A 17,461-nucleotide genomic window follows, 5' to 3' on the forward strand; every position below is an offset into this window, starting at 1 on the left:
AACCCTAGTTGTTATTCACAACCAAATGAGATACAGGGCGGCAGGGCGCCTAGCGGTTAAGAGCGTTGGGCCAGTAATCGAAAGGTCGCTGGTTCAAATCCCGAGCTGGCAAGTGGGAAAAATCTGCTGTTCTGCCCTTGATCAAGGCAGTTAACCCCCAACAACAACTGCTCCCCAGGCGCCGTGGATGTTGATTAAGGAAGCCCCCTGCACCGCTCTGATTCAGAGCGGTTGGGTTAAATGAGGAAGACACATTTCAATTGAATCATTCATTTGTGAAACTGACTAGGTATCCCCTTCCCTACATAGGTTTTTAGGAAGGTGCGTCAGTTATTTTGTGAAATGTATTCAGTATGATAGTACACAAACCCCTTGCCTTGGCCATGGGTGGAGATGAGAATAGAATGTAGGATTCACTTGAGGAGCTCAGTACGTAGAATCATGCTATTTTTATTCAGTCTGCATAATGGCAAGGAAAGCACAGGGTGGATGCGATTGTAAATAACATGCTTTGAGGTAGGCAGACTCTTGGGTAAATGGTGATGGTGGACTGATAAGTGTGCCTAGTCATGTATGGAGTAGTGAAAACCTTTACATAAAAATGGCCTCGCATGAAATGACTTGTTTTAAGCATTCTGACAGTGTATTGTTACTCTGGAATTGCCCACTAATTTATGATAGATGTAAGGCTAACGTTGTAGTGTATTTCTACCACACGTCAGTCATACGCATCGGTATAGCCAGAGGACTCAATGCTCTGACAACGAGTGTCAGGCATCACCCCTACATCTGAAGATGCACCTCCACCAATACAGAGGCAACAAGTGTGTTATTTTGGACATTTCTGACAATGGTGGGAGAACTGTGAATACAAATCAAATGATCATGAATATCCCACATATTTTGGGGGTTTGGTAGTACAGCAAAAATAAGGATTTCCATCTCCAATGGGATAACAAAATTCTATTCTATTATAGTTGTCCATGGCTCCCCTTCATCAAATAAAGGCAGATGTGGCTCAGTCAAAAAGAGTCATAGATTGACAAGACTAGTTTCTCATGAGAAAACAAAAAGCACTTAACAATTCAGTGTCATGTTCTTTTTCAGTACTTTTTTTATTTTTTTGCATACACAATATCACGCCCCAAGACATATGAGAACACCTCTCGGAGTTGCAGAAAATGTCCCTAATATAAAAATAGACATAAAGAGGTCTTCATTTATCTTTGAAAATACGTTGATCCTTATCCTTTTAAAATATGAAAGCCGGTATTTTCATGTCATGTTAATGTATTTTCTTGAACAAAGTGTAACAGATCTTCATAAAAGCCAAAGCACTCTTTCACGTCATAGACAAATGGAAATAGAAAATTGGGACGTTTGTGATTATTAAAGTGCCGGTTGTAAATCTTTTGGAAATGAGAAAGCAAGACCTATCTGAGAGATGCATGACAACAAAGGCTGGGAGGAAAGAGCCCAACCAAAACCTGTTCAACTTTTTCAATCTGCCTAGTTTTTGGGTATCCTGAATCCATGTTATAATTATTCTGCTCCCGGGTTGAATGCTTTTGATTGTCATTTCTTCAAGACATTGAGTGAGCTCGTGAAAAGTTTGATTCTAAAATAGCTACAAGAGATGTGATATTCCAAGTGGCCATTCTGGGTGAAACTACGACATAAGCGGTAAAACACAATCATTGTGCAGTCTGTCATCGTCACATGGCACTGCCTTTTGGGGTAGTATGATCCGTTCATCACCTAAAATAAAACATACCATCCTCTAGGATAGATCTGCCATTTCTGATTCATGCAACCACCATAAACATAGACATGTTGCATTTTGTGTCACTGTGTTATTGTTCTCGTGGACGAATCCCGTGTCAAAAACTAATCCCGTCTGATTTTTTTTACTCTGTTCTATTGAACGTGCCATAATAAACATGCCATAAATTAATGGTATTTTAGTTATATGAAGAATGCTTATAGGTCCTCCTTGGGTTTTTTTTCTTCACCAATAGCACCTTTAATCTACAAGGATCTACTAGCAGGTTTATCCTGTCACTGTCATTTTCCAAGCTATTTCATTAAATGGCAATCATGCAAAGTTCAAGCTCGTCTTTATTAGAAAGGTTCTGTACTATGCCATGTGTGGGGTCGATATCAACTTACTTTGGGGTAGATTTGTAGTGTTACAACCTTCTGGCCAGACCCCGCAGATATTTACTCCGCCAATTGAGTACGCTTTCTTGATGCAGCCGATGGCGCGCAGGGCTACGGGCCAGAAGGATGTGGGTTCGCCGACCACTGCGGACAAGCTCACTCACCCTGCCTGTTTCCATTACAATATGGTTTGGTATCACATTTGATTTGAGATGGTGCTCTTCTAATGACCTGTGTGCTGTGACTGACTGTCTTTGAGCCTTTGTTTTTGGTCTTTTTTTCAAATGAGAGATTCAGAAATTGGATAGGCACTGCTGTCTCTGAAATAATGGAACAGAGAGCACCTAACAATCTTCCGCTGGCTTTCAGCCCTTTAACTTCATAATTAGGTCTCTCTGAAAACCCTGAAACATTAAATATTATCTCAGAGGATACTTTCACATTTTCACATTTGAAGACCAATTTAATTGAGGCCAGACTAGGGTGCTATATGATTTAAGATGGACATCAGAAACGGCAGAATTTCCACATAAAAGCAAATCGAGATTGCTTTGATGTCTTAGACTTGACGGATTCACTAACAAGGGAATCCTCCGACAAACATTTGCTATGCTGTTTTAAACAACATTTTGACTGGGTTCTTGTGCTTTATCTGGTACATTTGAACGCATTCCAAATTACATGACATTATGCTTTATTAAAAAGAAGGTCATGATAATAGCTCAGCCCAATGCAAATAATGGAATGCACTTTGGTATTTAACTGGGGCTGATATGGTTCATATTTCACAAGCGTATTCATAGACCCAGAACACGGCTAATAGCCACAAATGCAAGGACTTCAGAATGTTGTTTGTTCAAAGGTTTAACAAGGCTTAGCATTTATTATGAATTTTGAACAGACCTAGCTACTATAAGGATCTGTAGAGCAATGACTCACCAACGCATCCACGCCTGACGACAAGGACAGAGGGAATACACACCAAACCCACTTTTACCAGCCAGAGAGCACAGAGAGAGAGCCAGAAGTGTCCAAGCAGGAACCCTTACCCCTTCGCCTTCTCTTCCACCTCCCGTCTACTTCAAAGCTTCTCCTATCAAATCAAATCAAATGTTATTAGTCACATGCGCCAAATACAACAGGTACAGTGAAATGCTTACTTACGAGCCCCTAACCGACAGTGCAGTTTCAAAGAATACGGCTAAGATTAAGAGATAAAAGTAACAAGTAATTAAAGAGGAACGGTAGAAAATGAAAATAAATATTTACAGGGGAGTGCCGGTACAGAGTCAATGTGTGGGGGCTCCAGTTAGTTGAGGTAGTATGTACATGTAGGTAGAGTTAATTAAAGTGACTATGCATAGACGACAACAGAGAGTGGCAGTGGTGTGGAGAGGGGAGTTGGGATGGCAATGTGAATAGTCTGGGTAGCCATTTGACTAGATGTTCAGGAGTTTATTGGCTTGGTGTAGAAGCTGTTTAGAAGCCTCTTGGACCTAGACTTGGCGCTCCGGTACCGCTTGCCGTGTGGTAGCAGAGAGAACAGTCTATGACTAGGGTGGCTGGAGTCTTTGACAATTTTTAGGGCCTTCCTCTGACACCGCCTTGTATAGAGGTCCTGGATGGCAGGAAGCTTGGCCCCAGTGATGTACTGGGCCATTCGCACTAGCCTGTAGTGCCTTAAGGTCGGAGGTCGAGCATTTGCCGTACCAGCAACGAGAGCGGCAGGTTTGAACCAAATGGCCCTCAGACTTGAGACAGACTCAGCTGGGTCCCGATAAAGACTGAGGATGACTGTGGCCTAGTCAAGGAGCTTCTCCATTGGAAAGCAATGAACTGCACACACAGGTCCTCAAAAACTTTTATCTTCTCAAGGAAACAAGGTAAACGGACTGAAAATGACATGGTTAAAAGTGTTGAGATTTGTGTATAATAAGACCTTGTATTTAGGTAGGATATATTTTCCGTACAATTAACCGGTATTGTCCTCACTTCTCCAAGGAGATGTATGTTGTTTGGTATCTGTGTTACCAAACAGTCTTCACTCGGACGTTAGAATACGTTATGACAGTGTACAAAATACCCTCCCTTTTGATCCATAGGCTGCACAGGTCACAGAACAATGCATGAATGGGAGCAGACTCGAACCCCTGGAACTTTTCCCACACCTAAAGAAAAACCCTGGAATGAGTGTGTCCAAACTTTTGATTGGTTGGAAATATCCTACTCATTCCAGGGTTTTTCTTTATTTTTGCTATTTTCTACATTGTAGAATAATAGTGAAGACATCAAAACTATAAAATAACAAAAATTGAATCATGTAGTAACCAAAAAGTGTTAAACAAATCCAAATATATTTTATATTTGAGATTGTTCAAAGTAGCCGCCCTTTGCCTTGATGACAGTTTGCACACTCTTGGCATTCTCTCAACCAGCATCATGAGGTAATCACCTGGAATGCATTTCAATTAACAGGTGTGTTTGTTCAAATTTAATTTGTTGAATTTCTTTCCTTCTTAATGCATTTGAGCCAATCAGTTGTGTTGTGACAAGGTAGGGGTGGTATACAGAAGATAGCCCTATTTGGTAAAAGACCAAGTCCATGCTATGGCAAGAACAGCTCAAATAAGCAAAGAGAAATGACAGTCCATCATTACTATAAGACATGAAGGTCAGTCAATCAACAACATTTCAAGAACTTTGAAAGTTAGTTCAATTGCAATCGCAAAAAACGGCTCTCATGAGGACCGCCACAGGAAAGGAAAGCCCAGAGTTACCTCTGCTGCAGAGGATAAGTTCATTAGAGTAACTGACTCATCTCAACATCAACTGTTCAGAGGAGACTGCGTGAATCAGCTCGAATTGCTGCAAAGAAACCACCAGTAAAGGACACCAATAATAATAATAAGAGACTTGCTTGGGCCAAGAAACACAAGCAATGGACATTAGTCCAGTGGAAATCTGTCCTTTGGTCGGATGAGTCCAAATGTAAGATTTTTGGTTCCAACCGCCATGTCTTTGTGAGACGCAGAGTAGGTGAACGGATGATCTCCGCTTGTGTGGTTCCCACAGTGAAGCATAGAGGTGGAGGTGTGATGGTGTGGGGGTACTTTGCTCGTGACACTGTCAGTGATTTATTTATAATTCAAGGCACACTTAACCAGCATGGCTTCTACATCATTCAAATCAAATTGTATTAGTCACATGCGCCGAATACAACAGCCTTACAGTGAAATGCTTACTTCTGAGCCCCTAACCAACAATACAGTATAAAAATAATATATACAAATAATAAGAAATACCCGTAAAACAGTTTCAACGTCAACAGTAAAGAGGCGACTCTGGGATGCTGGCCTTCTAGGCAGAGTTGCAAAGAAAAAGCCACATCTCAGACTGGCCAATAAAAAGAAAAGATTACGATGGGCAAAAAAACAGACACTGGACAGAGGAACTCTACCTAGAAGGCCAGCATCCCGGAGTCGCCTCTTCACTGTTGACGTTGAGACTGGTATTTTGTGAGTACTATTTAATGAAGCTGCCAGTTGAGGACTTGTGAGGCTGACGAGTTTAAGAAGAAAGTTATTTGTTTCTAGCCATTTTGTGCCTGAAATCGAACCCACAAATGCTGATGCTCTAGATACTCAACTAGTCTAAAGAAGGCAAGTTTTATTGCTTCTTTAATCATCACGACAGTTTTCAGTGGTGCTAAAATAATTGCAAAAGGGTTTTCTAACGATCAATTATCCTTTTAAAATTATAAACTTAGCTAACACAACGTGCCATTGGAACACAGGAGTGATGGTTGCTGATAATGGGCCTCTGTACGCCTATGGAGATATTCAATAAAAAATCTGCCAATTCCACTCCCGGGTCAGGGAGTGTTTGGCCAGTAGGGATATCCTTGTCTCATTCTGTATTTCTGATCAATTTGATGTTATTTTAATGGACAAAAAAATGTTTTTGTTTTTTTTGCGACCCCAAAATTTTGAACGGTAGTATGCACTATATTTGTTTTGATATTTTTTTATCTTTTCCTCACATAACATATTTATAAGCGTGCATTAAGGTGTCTGTAATTGAAGAAACAATGCAAAAATGAATGTAGACATTAATAAATCCATTTCTATAGATTCCAAAATATTTTTTTACAATGGTGGAGGAATAACAAGATGGAGGCATGGTGGCCTCAACACTGTGCCCCCTATAGTCATCTAGTGTAGGCTATATATAAATCATTTTAAGAGAGATGTCCAGCTCGTTCATCATCTTCTTTTCCCTGGTTTGAATATGGGTGTGTAATCTGTACCTGTTACTTTTATTATTAGGATTTTTGTTTCAAGACTTTCAAATAATTGTATTTTGTCCTTTGAATCACATGCTCGAAATACGTCAGACAAACTCCGCATATCCTTTTCCTTTCCCCTTCTTGTCCTGATTCTATCAGTTTTGCCATTAACATCTCCATTATTCATTCATGCTGTACATTTACCGCTTTACCCTGGTTATTTCTAAATAAATCCTCTTTGTTTAATTTTTTTTTTTACTGTCGCCAAGAATGCATTGTTTTGTCATTTAAAGAACTTAATTGCCTTCATGTGACAGTTTATTATTATTTTATTTCTTGGCCAGTGGAAACAAAACACAAGCTCCTTGCTTCCCTGCACAAAGCACATAACATTTAACGTTGAGCATGATGGTGTCATACAATATTGATGGGAATCAATTTTAAAACCGGAAATAATGCGGCAAGCCAGTGGCAGAGGGATTTTGTGGTAGTATGATGCTTTCACAATGCGGCAAGCCAGTGACAGAGGGATTTTGTGGTAGTATGATGCTTTCACAATGCGGCAAGCCGGTGACAGAGGGATTTTGTGGTAGTATGATGCTTTCACAATGCGGCAAGCCAGTGACATGTGACACAGAGGGATTTTGTGGTAGTATGATGCTTTCACAATGCGGCAAGACAGTGACATGTGACACAGAGGGATTTGGTGGTAGTATGATGCTTTCAGAAAGCAAAATGGTTTCAACCGATCGTGTTGCAGTGACTCAAATAAGATTGTGATGAAGTGAGAGTGGCTTTAAGCCCGGCTGTTACAGAACACCATTCTAGGAGATTGTGATGGTGTAAGACAGACCACAAGGCTCCTCAGCATATTTATCTCCCCTAAGACTGACAGTGATTTTAGGATAGCGAGACAGTGATTCTGCAAGTTGATTTGAGACTGTGCTTTGAGACTGTGACTGTGCAAGGCAAATCTCATAATGGACAGAGTGAGACTGACTCTGTAAGACTGATGCTATGAGGCTCATGAGGGATAGTGGTTCTTCAAGAAGGAGTTGATGTCTGACAGCCAGCCACTGTAGATGTAGAAGGTCTGAGATATTCAACGTTACATAACCGTGAGGAAAATATTCTGTGGGACATACGTAGTTGTCCCATGACATGGCTACAACCCAGTGATTCTACAAGGCAGAGCAGTGGCAACCCTATGAGAGTGCTGAGTGGTAGTTGTAGGGCCTGTGAAATAGTAATGATACCACAGTGCAAACTGAGGTGTCTGTGCCCTTGGCTGAGCTCGCATGGTGCAGCTACAGCAGATGGAGGAGCTGCTCTGACTGCGCTGTGCATCCCAGGACTCGCCGCTGGCTGGTGTCAGCGTGTCCTACTCTGGGTCATTATGCATGAGGCCTAATAACACAGTGATGGATTATAGGTCACCTCCGCTCCCTTCTGACCTTCCCTTCCCATCCCTCCTTCCATCACGCACTGGTCCATTTCCAACAGGCAGCACAACAGAAGAACTCATCTCTGGCTGAGGACAGACAGAGCAATTAGCCCTGCAGGAAGGGGCTATAGGTTCTCCTTAGGTTAAGAGTCAGATAATCCATCCAGCTACCCCAGCGGTAAACAAGCTAAGCGGAAACTATGGGATTAACATAATTACTGTAGTTACTATGGGTGTCTGTTCATAGAGGTAGTGTAGATGAAAATGTACCAGTCTAGAGTCTAACATGGTGCAAGATGGTACTCTGTCTCCTCTTAGCATTAACTGTACCATAAGCTTAGATGTCCTGATCTATCATAAACAATTTCACCAGAGGAACACTAATAGATTTCATTCTTAGCTTCATGGCTGTATGATCATTTAATGCTATGATAATTCAAATTAATTACATTTCCTCGTATTAGCTGATACAGTAAAAGGGAATGTACATTTCTTAAGACTGTGTGAAGTCCTCATTGGCAATTAGGGAGTTCTACTGTACTCCCTTCAAATGATTCTGCTGATCTGTCATCAGCACTGCAACAACGTTATCTTCTGTTTCGTGGTTTTGATTTGAAAGTGAAAAAGATGATAACTTACAGCAAATGTTCTATGTTGAAAGAAATGGGTTGGGATGGCAGTGGCTGTTGCAATTATTGCTCTGTACTTTTATATGGGATACTAATTAGAAAAATTTAAATCATGCAGATTTTGGCTGAGGGCCTAGAGATAGGCCTTCGGGGCTTCTGTCTCCAGAGATCCTAGGAACTTATTTCTTTATCAAGGGACTCTATCCATTCATATGGAGAAGTACTGCATTATTCATCTGGGTCTGAAAGAGTCCGCTTTCTACTGGCCAGCCATTAAGGGATGAAGGCTGTAGACTGCAAGGAAGTGGAAAAATGTGTGTTTGCTTGAGAAGGTGTGTGTGTGTTTGCGTGAGAAACAAATAAAATAAAATTGTATTTGTAACATGCACCGAATTCAACAGGTGTCGACCTTAACGTGAAATGCTTACTTACAAGCCCATAATCAACAATGCAGTTAAGAAAACTAAGAGTTTAGAAAATGTTTACAATATAAACTAAAGTAAAAAGAAAGTAAAACAATAAAATAACAATAATGAGGCTATATACAGGTTAGTCGAGGTAGTTGAGGTAATATGTACACTACCGTTCATAAGTTTGGGGTCACTTAGAAATGTACTTGTTTTTGAAAAAAAAACGTTTTTTTTGTCCATTAAAATACCATCAAATTGATCAGAAATACAGTGTCGACATTGTTAATGTTGTAAACGATTACTGTAGCTGGAAATGACTGATTGATCGTTAGAAAACCCTTTTGCAATTATTTTAGCACCACTGGAAACTGTCGTGATGATTAAAGAACTAATAAAACTGGCCTTCTTTAGACTAGTTGAGTATCTGGAGCATCAGCATTTGTGGATTCGATTTCAGGCGCAAAATGGCTAGAAACAAAGACCTTTTATCATGACACAAGGCGAGACCCAGATGCAGACACAGGAGGCAGATGGTTGGAGTTTAAGATGTTTAATAAATCCAAGGGAGTAGGCAAGAGAATGGTCGTGGACAGGCAAAAGGTCAAAACCAGTTCAGAGTTCAGGAGGTACCAAAGGGCAGGCAGGCTCGAGGTCAGGGCAGGCAGAATGGTCAGGCAGGCGGGCATGGAGTCCAGAAAACAGGCAAGGTTCAGGACCGGGAGGACTAGCAAAGGAGAATAGAAAAAGGAGTAAGGGAAAAACACGCTGGTTGACTCGATAAACATACAAGACGAACTGGCACAGAGAGACAGGAAACACAGGGATAAATACACTGGGGAAAACAAGCAACACCTTGAGGGGGTGAAGACAATAACGAGGACAGGTGAAACTGATCTGGGTGTGACACCTTTCTTCTGAAACTCGTCAGTCTATTCTTGTTCTGATTTAATTGCAAAAGGGTTTTCTAATGATCAATTATCCTTTTAAAATGATAAACTTGGATTAGCTAACACAAAGTGCCATTGGAACACAGGAATGATGGTGGCTGATAATGGGCCTCTGTACTCCTATGTAGATATTCTATTTAAAGAATCTGCCGTTTCTAGCTACAATAGTCATTTACAACATTAACAATGTCTACACTGTATTCTGATCAATTTGATGTTATTTTAATGGACAAAAGATGTGCTTTTCTTTCAAAAACAAGGAAATGCCTATGTGACCACAAACTTTTGAACGGTAGTGTATGTTTTTGGAGGAAATGTGTTGGAATTAGGCCTAAATTCAAATGTACATCCCAAGGGATTTTTTCCCCCCTCCAGAGTGACCTTTTGCAGATCAACAATCAAAACAAAAGAATCCCATTTTCCTGTGTAACCTTCAAGACTCATGCAGTGGTACGTTTCTGTTGTGTTTTCACAGATTTGCCTTCAAGTCATCCACTATTCCCATGTCCCTACGTTTACAGAGGCCCACTAGAAAAGTTAGAACGCACAACAACTCACTAAGCTGAACATTACATAGAGGCAAAAAAACTAAGCAAACTGATAAATAAATTGGTTGAAGCAGTAAATTGAACAATTGTTGATTGTAACCAAAATCCAAGCTGACAAAATAGGGTTTATAAGATATGCTATGAGGCAGATAGTGAACTGTACAGTGGATCTTTTAAGATTTGTAGTTTGATTTGGTCGCTATGTTTGTCTTAAAAGACTGCACTGCAACAAGGTGAGTCTAGTGTTAGCACATAGTGTCTGCAATGGCTGTTTGTGACATTGAGTCTCTAACAAGTAATATAAATTTGCAGTATATAAAACATTAATGACTAGCGAAACCTTTATGATAGTATGTGTACTGTACAGTATGTCAACACCTTTGTTGACACCTCAGCGTTCAGTTGCTTTGTTTCTTGTGCTTTTCGCCTTCAATACAATATTTTTCTATTGCTCTATTTATGTACTACGCCTCTATGTGGACAGCCTGTTTGTGAAATGAATAGCAAAATAATGACCTGAGGGCTGGTGGAGACTCTGGGAAAGGTCAAACTCCCACCGTCACGCCTTCAGAATGAGTCGCTGCATGATTAGCTTCTCCAATCATGGGGCGTAATGTCAGGATCTCCATTTGCATGGAGACTGACCCATACCAGATGCATTTGATTCCCTTTGATCACAGAATACATTGTTGGAACAGTGATGTCTGAATTCATAAATCTTTTGGCCTTGACTTGGAGAAGGTTGTGCACTCTGGATTTGACTCTCGGTTGCATGTGAGTTATCATTTCAGCAATCGTGCAATATGCAGGGCTTCTTGTAATTGCATATTCATCGGAATGTTCATACATCCGATAATGCAGAGTGTTTTCACACCTCAGTCCCTGTTCACCTCACAAGACCGTACATAATGTCTGTGAGGATTTTAACCTTGTGTAGGATTTTAGCATTCAGAGGCTTCTTGCTGACCGTTATCTTTTTTTGCACATGGATTTTCTGCAAAGAATAAAATGAACTCTATTACATACAGGACTTGAGGAAAGAACATCTTGTGTGAAAACAAAAAATGAATGCATACGGTTATTACTGTAGCATTCACTTCCGAGTTGTGTTTTCGCCTTGTGATCGTCTTTATGAAGGTAAACATCTCTAGCAACCTAGCTACGTTGACCAAATAGTTTTTGGGGTGTTTATTCCATGTGTGAAGCAAAGTATTTGTGGAGGAACCATGATGGCTTTTGCCAAGCCAAATATTTCAAGAAAATGTGTTAACAGAGAACACATTAGTGTGACTGATGTTTTGGATCCCAGTACTGCGCAAACAATATGCTTATTTTGGCTCGGCACGTAATCAATCTTTGCTGCTGGGGATTTAAATAAAAAGAACTTGCTCACCGTGCGTTTGAATATTATCAGTTGGGACATTATCAGCACTGACGTCAGCATAAACATCTCGTGGGTCACTGGACAACACTTTGTGACAGAGGAAGTGTCACCAAATAAGCAGAGTTTTACACTAACAGCAAACCACACTTTTGCTGAATTCCAAATGTATGCCTAGCCCATACTTCCTACGCATTCCTGTAGATCTGATTGGATAGCTGGAAATAATATGGCAAAAATTCCACCCATCCTTTCACCTGATCCTGAACAGGATCAATCTGGTACTTCTGGAAATATCTTAGTCATGCCAAGGCAATTGATTTGAAATTTCAGTGCTAGTTGAGGGCTTAACAAGGTTTCTCCCTCATCAGAAACCCTAAAAGGAGGTCAATCACCACTTTGTGCGCAACATTGCCATTCCTTGTGCCCATTCTCTTTTATTATCTTTGCTGCCAGCTTGAGTTTTGCTGACAAACGGCTCATCTGGCTGTAGATGTAATGTATTGTGTAATTCATTGTGTTCCTCCTGTGATGTATTGCTGAGTGCGGGTGCCGTATCCTTTTTCCTGCATATCATGCATTTCGCTGCCAGGAGCTCGCGTATGACGGGAATGTCAAGGTAAATTATGCATCCACTCTTTTTTTTTTTTCCCCCCACAAAGAGAATGAAATGAATCAGAACACACTGTCGGTGGGCGTGTTCGTTAATGTTCCCTTTCCCCTTTTGACACGGGCCATAGTAAGTTAGGTAATAGTATGATCTCAGGGGTGAGAATGCCTCATTGATCACCCAAAGTTCAGTAATGGTCCTAGAACCATTTGTGTTTATAACCAGGTTACCCTACACAGTTCGTGAAGAATCATGCCTGGCAGAGTTCAATAATGATCAACCCTTTTTTACCTGAAATTGCTTCTCCAATATTTTTGAGTTTGTCATTTTGAAGAGGGGGATCGTTTAATGAGATGATAACAGAACTCTTTGTTCAGCTTAGCAGGCTTTAAATGGACCTCATTTCAGGTTTTAGTTTTGAGGCTCATTCACTGTTCTCTCAATACAGTTCACTCACTCAGTGTTATCTCACCACATTCTGCTCTTACCCAATAACAGTTTGTTCAAAGACAGAGGAACAATACTTTCTCCAGACATGTGGAGTGACAACGTGGTGCAAATAGCGATAGTCATGACAAATCTCCACCATGCTGCATGTTATGCGTAAGCATAAATATGCTGAGTAGGATTACGGCTGTTTTTCACATCTCTAGAATGCTTCTAAAATTGCTGTCCTTCATGCATGTGGACTTATATCTATGCATACTGTACCTTCAACATCTACATTCACTCGCTAGCACAATTCATACTGTATTACAACGTGATTTGCATAGTACAGTATGTCGTTCCCAACATACAACAGGGCTTTCCAGTGTTTCAATACCCCTGGTATCGCCGGAGCTTGGAGCAGCCCAGTGCCATGGAACTAGTTCTGTCAGTCTTCTTTCTTTCAGCAGTGTACAGTATGTGGGGAGGTCTGCGTGAGGAAGGGCTGAGTGGGTTTCGCTAGTCTAGTGTGTGGTCGAGGGCAGCGTTCAGGCTCGGAATACAGATGAACGGTAACCATATCATATGTTGACGATATGGTGGGCAAAGAAGGAGGAGGGGAGTTCTCTCTCCCGGTCTTCTCTCAGTGTTCTTGGTGCTCAGTCACGTCACTGTACTGCAGTAGGATAATGCTAATGCAGTAGGATGATGTACAGAATGTGACGGAGGAAAAGAGAGCGGGGTGTAGCTCTAAATGATCTCGCCCATGTTGCATCAGTGGAAGGCTTGTGGCTATGAGCATAATGTTTCAATGGGATATTTAGGGCCTGATTAACTTACACATTTTGTACCAGTGCAAAAACGATCATTTTCAGAGGAGAATAAGAAAAATAACAGGGACACTTTACTTGACACCCAGCGTCCTAACACGTTATGACACGATCATAACCGTGTCATATGTCATGACAGCTGACATAACGTGTCATAATATGGTCGTAACACTGTCATGACCCATATATTTACAGCTGTTCTGACATATGGCGTTATTTTATGGCTGTTCATGACACCTACATAAGAGTGTCAAAACCCACATTTATTCAAATGTGTTTTTTCCCTGGCAAGAAGTTTCCTTTCGTTTGAAAGTTTGTTTCTTAAGTCCTTTGTTGTTGTTGAAATGAATTCCTTACGGTCCTGTGTTTTTTTTCATCATATTTTAAATAACTTGCAGAAAATGCACTGTATAAACACATTCCTGAAGCGTTATGACCATCCTGTGTCACTTTACTTGGACTAAGAATATACACTTTATGACACTGTCAAGAAGCATCATGACCATCATATTCAAAAAGCCAGATAGGCCAATCACGTACATGCCCTTATGTCAGTCATCAATCAAAAAGAGGGTGTCTTGTCCTGCTCCTGAAATCTGCTTCTGCATTCATGTCAGTCATCAGCAACAGACTATTGGGGTAGGTGCATGTCTGACATCAAGTTGTGTGAAATTACAATGATCATTTCATATGGTCAATTCCAGCATATGTTATATAACATAAACATACTGTTGACAAGTAGGCTATGTCGTAACGGAATGTTTTGCCTTGTGTGGTAGGTTTTGTGGGTTTTGGCACTCTGATGAAGGTGTCATAACCAGCCACAAAATAATGCAATACATGTCACAACCGGCCTAAATATATGTCATGACAGTGTTGTGACCATATTATAACAGGTTATGAAAAGTTATGTCAGCTCTCATGACATATTATGACATGGTTATGACTGTGTCATAAGGTGATGACACTAGTTGTCAAGTGTTACTAAAAGGGTAAGAACAAAGCTAGAACATGAAAGTCAAGAGTGAGTGAATAACATGAATAATTTTCACTTTAATGTTTAATTAATTATCTTAAAAATGAATGTGTTATTGATCTACTTTAATGTTGTAGCCTATTCTCTCTTGCAAATAAAAAGTACATGCGTAATTAATCTGGCTCTGAATATGAATAGAAGAGTTTATCCATACTAAAAAAAAAAAAAAATCAATGGGCCTTAGTATGCATAGAGCTTGGCCATGTACAAACTATTCTATCTTGCTAAAACTTCTCTGTTGCTTTTCGTAAAGGAAGATGGAGTTTGACATTTTGTTCTAAGAAGCATGAGGGAGGATCCACAGCGGAAAGCATTTTAGTGCTCCCTCTAACGCACTAGTATTAGCACTTCCATAAACTGTCCCATATTAATTATGCTCATAATTCTTTCCAATCTCTCACAGATGCAGTTCCATTCTGGGCTAATCTCACACTAAAGCCTCATTGCAGAACGCTGCTGATGCTGACACTGAGAAACCAAGTGTGTTTTAGTGCTACTCTTCACAATTTGTCTGAACCACAGACTGTTCTTATTGGCCAGGGTTCCCCAGCTGGCTGAATTTGGCCCACCAGGTTTTTGAGCTATTTTGTAATTGTTGGACATTAAAGACTGTAAAGACACCTGCCAAATCAGCGCCAAGTGATTTTAATTTGGGAACTCTGTTCCAAAGTATTCCCACGCATCATAGAGAGATACTGTGTATGTGATCATATTCAAATGTAAGCAAATGTTTCAATCAAATATTCTATCTGCTTGGGCTTCTTGCGGTCAATTTGCAGTCTACAAATGATTTAAAATTATGTTCCCGGCTCCCTGACCATCCGCTGAAGGAAAAAAATGTCCCACGGCTGAATCTATTTGATGATCCCTGCTGTAAGCTACTTTGGCGGTCAACGAAGGATTACATTCGATCATTAATCATAATAACAAATAGTGGTGTTTATTCAGGATATAAACGCAGGTTCTATGTCGGAGATGAAGACAGCATGCAGAGAATGCTGATGCTGTTTACTATTTTTCCCATTATGATCAAATGTGCAATACTGTCTGATTTCACTTTACAATTAATTAAGCTGTGGGGTGATTGAACATAAGGAAACAGCCTATTAAATCTGTTTCCTGATTAGCAAGAAAGAAGAAAAAAAACTATTCGGTTGCCACATTTACATTTCTGATGAAGTTGGAAGCATGCCCTTGCAACTCTTGCACCGGTAACAGCCAAAGTGAATATAATTACCATCCTTGTTAAAATCAAAGCCAATGTGTCTAGACACAGTTTTATGATGACAGATTGGGCATGACCCTATAAACAATAAACAACTTTACCCATCAGCTCTTTCATCATGTGGTGAGCGTATTAAAGATAAAAAGAAAATGTCTGAACAGTAGAATATGTTTCTGTAGCCGTTAATGAAATACATTGGCTTACAAAATAGAACACAGAAATAATATTTTGAGTCAATATAGTTTTCTAATAAAGGCTATTTGTCAGAGTTCAGTTCAGGTGGTCGTGCATAGCCAGGTAAGATAAGGTGGCTATGCTATGCTATGCTATGCTCGACAAGGTCTTCAGTGTTGAGCAATTTCGCTCCATAGTTGGGCTATACTGGTAGCCCTACAGTCCTTTTGAAATACCTGAGGTAGGCTATATGGGATCATAGAAATAGAATGACAGAATTAGAATACAATTATCATTCTATTTCTATGTATGAGGGAAAGCAAGCACAATGCATCCAATACTGTAGGTTTTTAATGCACAGCTGAAAAGCCTCCCACACACGTGATCAAATAAAACATCAATCAATTAAAATGTGAACTTGTATGCTCATGAATTCAATTGCATTAACTACATTTTGCTTATCATTTCTTTGGGTCATGTTATGACCATGTTGGCATGTAGTCTTAACTTGTGGACCTTGAACAACAAGCGAGGTATTTACTTCGACACATGGCCAATGACTTTCCTCTCCTCTCAGCTGCCGACCGCAGTTGGGTCTAGCAGAAAGGGACCTCAGCTGGTGCTGTTGTCGTGACAACCAATAAGGGCGCATCAGACTCTCGTGAAGGGGGCAGCAGTGCGATGTATAAACGGGGGTGGGGTAATCGGGTAGAGAGAGCGCTAGAGCGAGAGGCGCTGGTGACTGGAGAGGTTTGAATTTCCTCCCCACCTCTAAAGAACTCTGCTGCCTGCTCATCGCTGTCTTTGCGCGGGAGCAGAACGCACAGTGGAATACAGCGCTCGCAGAGAGGGTTTACGGAATATATGTTTTCCTCCAAGCCATTTTGTTTTCGTTATTTCAACGCATATTTACCTTCCTCGACATCATAGAAGCCCTTAGTCACACTTTGTCGTGGAGTAGGATATTGCCAAGGGTCGGAGCGCCACTTCAATTCCCTTTCAAAGTCCAAACACTTTTCTTTCGGATCTTTGCGCGTCCGGTTAGGAAATGCTGGTCGGAAGGAGACCGTGTTGGAGGCAATTGCAGGCTTCTTTTTTCAGACTCCTGTGTCTTATTCCTACAGGGTTCCCCGTCCGAAGTGTGGATATGCAGCGAGCGACCGACAACATTACTATTCGCCAGGGTGATACAGCGGTTATCAGGTAGGTCTCAACTCAACTTTCCATTCGTTCGCAGCCTCCAAGTGATGCTGAGTTTTGTCTGCAGTGCATAGAACCAGCATGGAATGAAATTATCACTGATTCAATTGGCACGTTCACTAATGTGTAGGCTACTGATGCCTAATGTGATCTAAT

At 40.7% G+C, this 17,461-nt stretch overlaps 1 protein-coding gene across 1 annotated transcript in view; it reads left to right on the top strand.

Moving 5' to 3' along the window:
* The first annotated feature begins 16,832 nt into the window (after window positions 1-16,832).
* Window positions 16,833-17,461, top strand: part of LOC139382881 (limbic system-associated membrane protein-like) — a 147,009-nt gene continuing 146,380 nt past the window's right edge. Inside the window, exon 1 of the mRNA XM_071127127.1 lies at window positions 16,833-17,308. Coding sequence (XP_070983228.1) covers window positions 17,154-17,308 — 155 coding nt within the window. The 5' untranslated portion in view covers window positions 16,833-17,153. The remainder of the gene's footprint in view (window positions 17,309-17,461) is intronic.

This window comes from Oncorhynchus clarkii, chromosome 24 (genome assembly GCF_045791955.1).
Source record: "Oncorhynchus clarkii lewisi isolate Uvic-CL-2024 chromosome 24, UVic_Ocla_1.0, whole genome shotgun sequence".
Lineage (NCBI taxonomy): Eukaryota > Metazoa > Chordata > Actinopteri > Salmoniformes > Salmonidae > Oncorhynchus > Oncorhynchus clarkii.